Source organism: Dromiciops gliroides, chromosome 6 (genome assembly GCF_019393635.1).
Source record: "Dromiciops gliroides isolate mDroGli1 chromosome 6, mDroGli1.pri, whole genome shotgun sequence".
Taxonomy (NCBI): domain Eukaryota; kingdom Metazoa; phylum Chordata; class Mammalia; order Microbiotheria; family Microbiotheriidae; genus Dromiciops; species Dromiciops gliroides.
In genome coordinates this window covers 104,576,377-104,583,948 of record NC_057866.1, presented here as the reverse complement: position 1 = coordinate 104,583,948, position 7,572 = coordinate 104,576,377, and the positions used below count along the sequence as shown (strand labels likewise).

Sequence of the window (7,572 nt, the reverse complement as noted above, 5' to 3'; positions counted from 1 at the left end):
AGAGTATTGTTGGTTCACAGAGAAAAATGTGGAGGCTATAAATATATTAATCTCTGTTTTGTTTGTGAGCAACCTGCCATGGTGATTAGGAACAAAGTATTGGAGTAAGATAGTAAAAGTGGCATGTAAGAAGTTTCCAGAATACATCAGTAGACATATACAAAGCTTAATCTTGTATTTTGTTTTAATATCCTTTCCTTCTCTTTAACAGGCACTCTTTCCAAGACAGATGTCAGGCAATAACTGCACTTTTGTGACAGAATTTATTATTTTGGGGTTAACAGATGATCCAACCCTTCATGTCATCCTCTTTGTGATATTCCTAGGTGTCTATGCTGTCACTGTGGTTGGTAACCTTAGCATAATCATATTAATCAGAAATAGCTCCCAACTTCACACTCCAATGTACCTTTTCCTCAGTCACTTGGCTTTTGTGGATATTGGATATTCCTCATCTGTCACACCTCTCATGCTCATCAACTTCCTTGCAGATAAGACCTCAATCCCTTTGGGAGGTTGTGTGGCCCAATTTTGTTCTACAGCAATCTTTGGGACTACTGAATGCTTTCTGCTGGCTGTGATGGCCTATGATCGATATGTGGCCATCTGTAATCCCTTACTCTACTCGATCAACATGTCTCCTAGGATCTGCTCTCTGTTACTCATCACATCCTACATGGCTGGTTGTATGAATGCTTGGATCTTCACTGGTTGCTTATTAAATCGGTCCTTCTGTGGACCCAATAAGATCAATCACTTTTTCTGTGATTATTCACCACTTTTGAAGCTTTCTACCTCCCAAGATAATCTTGCTGAAATTCTTCCTGCTGCCTCTGCTGGGTCAATAATTATGATCACAGTGTTGGTTATCATAATCTCTTATGTATGCATCCTCTTCTCTGTCCTGAAGATAAGCACCACTGAGGGGAGATCCAAAGCTTTCTCAACTTGCACCTCCCACCTCACAACAGTCACTTTGCTCTATGGGACTGGTACATTCAATTATGTATTGCCTAAGTCTAGCTACTCAAGTGATGAGAATAAAATGGTGTCTGTTTTTTATACTGTTATGATCCCCATGTTGAACCCTCTGATCTATAGTCTAAGGAACAATGAAGTAAAAAGTGCCCTAAAAAAACTAATGAATAGGAAACATCTTTTTTCATGAATTCAACTCAATATAATGAGTATTTATTAAGTACATACTATATTTCAGGTACTATGTTCAGTTTCAGGGATGCAAGGATGAAGATGAAACATTCTCTTACATGAAGGATCTAATATTCTATTGATATATTGTTTATGATTAAGTGAAATCAATAAATGGGTTTAGGAAAGGCAAGTACCTTGACCCTTTTTGCCTCGGTTTCCTCCTTTGTAAAAAGAGGTGGAGAGGGGCAGCTAGATGGCGCAGTGGCAAAGCACCGGCCCTGGATTTAGGAGTACCTGAGTTCAAATCCAGCCTCAGACACTTGACATTTACTAGCTGTGTGACCCTGGGCAAGTCACTTAACCCTCATTGCCCCCCTCCCCCAAAAAAGAGGTGGAGAAAGAAATTGCAAATAACTCCAACATCTTTGCCAAGAACACACCAAATGGGATCATGAAGTGTTGGACACAAGTGAAATGACTCAACAACAACAATTTTTTTAAATTTCATTTTGATGAATTAAATTTGTTAATTTGATTACAAAGGTATGAAAATGCATGCAATGTTCCAAAAATATTGACCTCCCACCTCTGCAAGGACTAGGGTGAGGTGTCTTTTCGTAACTCTTCTTTGGCTCTGTGATTTTCTTTTGGACTCTTACAGGCCTCATTTTCTATCGATTTGGGGGGCTTGTTCTTTCCATTTACATTGTTATATTCATTGTGTGGCCAGCTAGGTGGTGAAGTAGAGTAGACTCATCTTTCTGAGTTCAAATCTGGCCTCACACATTTACTATCTGTATGACCATGGGCAAGCATTTAACCCAATTTGCCTCAGTTTCAGCATCTGTAAAATGACCTGGAGAGGAAAATGGCAGAGCAACCTAGTATCTTTGCCAAGAAAACCCCAAATGGGGTCACAGAGGTCAGACATGACTGAAAAGACTGAACAACAAAATTCATAGCGTATGTTGTTTTACCTGTTATACTAATCATAACTCTGTATCAGGTCATGTAAATCTTTCCTTCATTAATATAATATTCCCATATGTGCATATGCCACAATTTGTTTAGCCATTCCTCAATTGTTGGGCTTATGCTTTTTTTCTACTTCTTTTCTACCATAAAAGTGGTGTTATAACAATTTTGGAGTATATGGGAATTTTCCTTTTATCAATGACCATCTTTGTGGCATAATATACTAGAAGAAATAGATTCCTTTTCTATGAGATAGCTATTTGTGAGGAGTAAGGAAGAAGAGATACTAGAAGAAATTTGTCATGTTAAAACAAATGATATCAATAAAAAATAATTAGAATAAAATAAAAATCTTCACAACCTCGCCTCTTCCCTCTTTTCCCACTTTCTTCCTATCCATGCATTGTACAGTTTAGTTATACTGAAACATTTGCCTTTCCCCAAACATGACACTTCATCTTCTGTCTTTACACTGCCTGTCTCATGTGCCTGAAATGCTTTGTGCCTCCACCACTGCCACTTAGTTTCCCAGGATTTTTTCAAGAGAAACTTCAAATCCCATGTTCAGCCAGAAGTATTTCCTCTCTAGCTAATAGTAACTTCCTCTCTAAGATTACTGTTCATCTACTCTGTCTATAATTTGTATGAACCTGGCTATTTACTTGGTATCTCTCCCAACAGATTCTGAATTCCTGGAAGGCTGGGACTGCCTTTTGTTTTTCTTTGTATTACAAGTTGGAGTATATATCATGGCATGTAGTAAGCCTTTAAAATCTTTGTTGATTGACAGCCAACTTGATTATCCTCAGATAGATGCTCTCCAGATTTTCAATATTTTTCTAAAATGAGGGCAGGACTGAACATAGTGTTCCATATCTAGTTTTATAAAGGCAGAATCCAGTGGGATTGGGCACCTAGGTAGTGCAGTAGATAAAGCCCCCACTCTGGATTCAGGAGGACCTGAGTTCAAATCTGGCCTCAGACACTTGACCCTTACTAGCAAGTCACTTAACCCTCATTGCCCCACAAGAAAGAAAAAGAATTCAGTGGAATTGTCACCTTCCTAATTTTTAAAAGATATTTTATTTTTTTCTAACTACAACTAATAAAATTTAACTTTCACTTAAACATTTTTTTAAATTTTGATTTCCAAATTCTCTCCTACCTTCCCTCCCCTGTCCTCTCATTAAGAATGCAATCAATTTGATATGGCATACATTTGCAGTCATACAAAAATGTATTTCCATATTAGTCATGTTGTGAAAGAAAGCACAGACTTCCCTCCCCCCCCCAAAAAAATATATATATATGCTGTGATCTAACTCAGATTCCCATCAGTTCTTTCTGGAGGTGGGTAACGTTCTTCATGATAGGTCCTTCTGAATTGTCTTACATCATCGTATTGCTGAGAATAGCTAAATCATTCACAGTTGATCATTTTACAATATTGCTGTTACTATATACAATGTTCTCCTTCACTCACTTCAGTCATTCTCCTTCTGACTTCACTTTGCATTGGTTTACGTAAGTCTTTCCAGGTTTTTCTGAAACCATCCTGCTCCTCATTTCTTAAAGCATAATTGTATTATGTGATGAAATAATGGGACTGATTACAATCCAGTTAACTTGAAGTAGGCTAATCATCAGTCAATCACTCTCACTTGATTCAATCAGTCTAGATTAATCTCCAGGTGGGTCCTTGAGTATCTGCTAAATCCCATTATTTCATCACAATTATATCATAATCACATACCACAACTTGTTTGGCCATCCCCCAATTGATGGCCATTCTCTCAATTTCCAATTTATTTTTTTTTTGCCACCACACAAAACTAACTACAAATATTTTATACATACAGGTCCTCTTCCTTTTTCTTTTATCTCTTTGGACGTATGGATGCAATAGTTGGGGGGTTTTTTTTGTTTTTTGTTTTTGTTTTTTTGCAGGCAATGGGGGTTAAGTGACTTGCCCAGGGTCACACAGCTAGTAAGTGTCAAGTGTCTGAGGCTGGATTTGAATTCAGGTACTCCTGAATTCAGGGCCGGTGCTTTAACCACTGCGCCATCTAGCTGCCCTGCAATAGTTGTTTTGCTCTTCATTGTATATGCTTAGTTTGATAGCCCTTTGGGCATAGTTCCAAATTGCATTCTAGAATAGTTGGATCAGTTCACAATTCCACCAATGGTTATATTAGTGTCCAAAACTTTCCCACATACTCTCTAACATTTGTCATTTTTCTTTTCTTTCATGTTAGCTAATCTGATAGCTGTGAGGTGGTACTTCAGAGTTGTTTTAATTTGCATTTCTCTAATCAATTGTGATTTTTCACTTGGCTATAGATAGCTTTGATTTCTTCTTCTGAAAACTGCTTGTTTATATCCTTTGAATATTTATCAATTGAGGAATGAATTGTATTCTTATAAACTTGATTCAGTTCTCTATAAATTTGAGAAATGAGTCCTTTATTTAAAAATTTCCCCCAATTTTCTGCTTTCCTTTGTGAGAATTGAAATGGCACCCCTGCTGGAGAGATATTGCGGGGAGACTCTGCCATGAGGAGAGAGCATGTGATTTGGAAGCCATGTGACTTTGGTGTTCAGAACTTTCATCTGTAGAGCCGCCTGTTAGTTCTGTCAATCAGGGCTGCCAACCAATTAGCTTGGAGCTATGTGTATGTGGATGGCCCTGTTTCCTGTTTCGCAAGAGGCTTCTGGGAGGAGGAAGGATCGAGTGAGGTCTTTTTGCCTGGGACCTCAGCTTGGCCGGAGCAGAGATGCTGCCTCCGTTAGATAAATAGATGAAGGCATTTTGGCCTCTTTCTCTTTGATCACTAGATTCTAATGCACCTTAATAAAATGCTTAAAAGTTTAAACTCTTGCTAAAGCTTCTAATTTAAGGTGACCACTCACTAGATTTTAGACATTCTAGCTAGAATTTTAGCCCCTTACAACTTCTAATTTAGGCTGTACTAGTTTTGCATCCAAAACTATCTATTCTACATCACATAATGCTCTTTATCTTGTTTTGTCATACAGGTAAACTATTCCATGTTCCCCTAATTTGCTCATGATCATTTATTATAGCTTTATCTTGTATCAGTTTTGACCTTATCTCAGTACATGGATGAGAGATTTTGGTCTATACCTAGTTTCTGCCAAACTGCTTTCCAGTTTTCTCAGCTCATTTTATCAGATAGTGAGTTCTTGGATATTTGGGATTCTAAAACACTAGATTACTATGGTCATTTACTACTGTATATTATATACCTAATCTGTTGCCCTATCCACCACTTTATTTCTTAGCCAGTGCCAGATTATTTTGATAATTACTACTTTGTAAAATGGTTTGAGATGTAGTATAGTTAGGCCATCTTCCTTCACATCTTTTTTTCATTGATTCCCTTGCTTTTTTTTTTTTTTAGTGAGGCAATTGGGGTTAAGTGACTTGCCCAGGGTCACACAGGATTCCCTTGCTTTTTTGGCCTTTTATTCTTCCAGATGAATTTGATATTTTTTTTCTAGCTGTATAAAATAATTTCTTGGTAGTTCAATTGGTATGGCATTGAATAAGTAAATGTAGGTGTAATTGTCATTTTTATTATATTAGTTCAACCTGCCCATAAACAATTAATATTTTTCTAGTTCTTCAGATCAGACTTACCCAGGGTCACACAGCTAGTAAGTGTCACGTATCTGAGGCTAGATTTGAACTCAGATCCTCCTGGCCCTTTGGCTCTGTGTCAATCACTTTTTCTGTGATTGGCCAGTGCTCTATCCACTATTATACCTAGCCCTGTATTTTCTTTCACAACATGGTAATATGGAAATATTTTGCATGACTGCAAATGCAAAATCTACATAAAATTGTTTACCTTCTCGTTTAGGGGAAAGGGAAAGAAGGGAGAAAGAAAATATGGAGCTCAGATTTTCTTTAAAGGAATGTTAAAATGTTTATTTACATGAAATTGAGAAAAAATAAAAATAAACATAAAATATTTTACAAAGAACAAGGCAGTAGGGAAATATAGCAAACAACTCAATAAGACCATGTAATTTAAAATTGTTATTTTGATGTAAAAATAAGCATAGGTGAGAAGAGTGAAAACTATGTTGGGAAATATAGGTCAAGAGTAAGAAATGAAAGAATCCAAAGGCTTGAAATATAATTGCCAGCTTCAGATAACATTATCTCATAAAACAAAAATTATGTTACATCTGAAATGGCAGCTTTGGATCTGAGCAAGGCACTGAATGGCAATCTCAGCTTCAGATATGGTGCATCAGCCAAACTGAACAAGAAGAAAAGCCCCTAGAAAGCTCCAGGCCTAAGAATCCACCTTATTTTCTCCAATTTACTCACATCTCCTAGACTTTATATTTTTCTACTATCTTCCTGGGTTCCTGTCTATGGATGTGGATCCAGTAAGTCATACCTTGCAAGGCTCAAAAATCCCCACACATTGGATTCTTCATCTTGATTTCCTCCTTAACTTGACCCTCTCTCCAAAAATATTCATTCAAATGAAATTCTACTTAATATACTTATACACAAATATAAATGTGAGATATAAAGCAGTTGATTACCCAAGCTCCAGTTTGTCCAACCATGTTCTGTGACATGTTAGGGTAACATACTTGAAGGTCTTTTTTGAGGAAGGCCTTTCAAGATTCTGTTTCAAAGGAAGAGGGCACAAGACCAAATCATATTACCAAGCTACAGAACCACTTTTCCCCTTCTATGATCAAAGTGTGAATGATCTTTATCTCCTGACCCTCAGCTGACTCATCATGTCAATTGTCTTTTGAGAAATATATGTATGTCATGCATCATAAATGCCCTTATATTCTAGGGAAATTGTATCAGAAACCTTGAAAAGATTGACAACACTACCTTAACACATGCATGATTGTCCTAACTGTGAATAATACCTCTATTCCAGGATATGCAATTTCTACTAAGCTGAGTTTTAGAGATGGTCTTTGAGCCTCAGTATGGGTTATAGCTTGACTAAAATGAATCTGGTTAGGTGATGAGGAAAAGATTTAATACCTAGTCAATATTGTCACAACTACAATTGCTACATTTTGATCACAGAACAATTTTTGAGAGCTTTCATAGCAGATCATATGAGTTTGAGTCTGCTGCTATCTCATCTTCTTTTGCACTTTAAAAAAATCCTGGATAGTTGTTTTTCTATTTTGAGGTTTTTCGTCATTGCTCTGATTTTTCTCTTATAACATGACTAATGCAGAAATATGTTTAATGTTATTATGTATATATAACCTATATCAGATTACCTGCTGCCTAGGGGAGGGGGGAGGGAGGGGAGGGAGGGAGAAAAAATCTGAAATTGGAAAGCTTGTATAAACAAAAGTTGAGAACTATCTTTACATATAACAGGAAAAAAATAAAATACTATATTAAAAAAAATAATTCCTGGATAA

The 7,572-nt window shown here is 36.8% G+C and overlaps 1 protein-coding gene across 1 annotated transcript; it reads left to right on the top strand.

Annotated features, from left to right (window-relative positions):
* The first annotated feature begins 223 nt into the window (after nt 1-223).
* LOC122731424 (olfactory receptor 480-like) lies at nt 224-1,168 on the top strand. The gene has a single exon (XM_043971528.1). It carries the CDS (start codon nt 230-232, stop codon nt 1,166-1,168), a length of 939 nt encoding a protein of 312 aa, XP_043827463.1. The 5' UTR covers nt 224-229.
* Nucleotides 1,169-7,572: the final 6,404 nt, after the last annotated feature.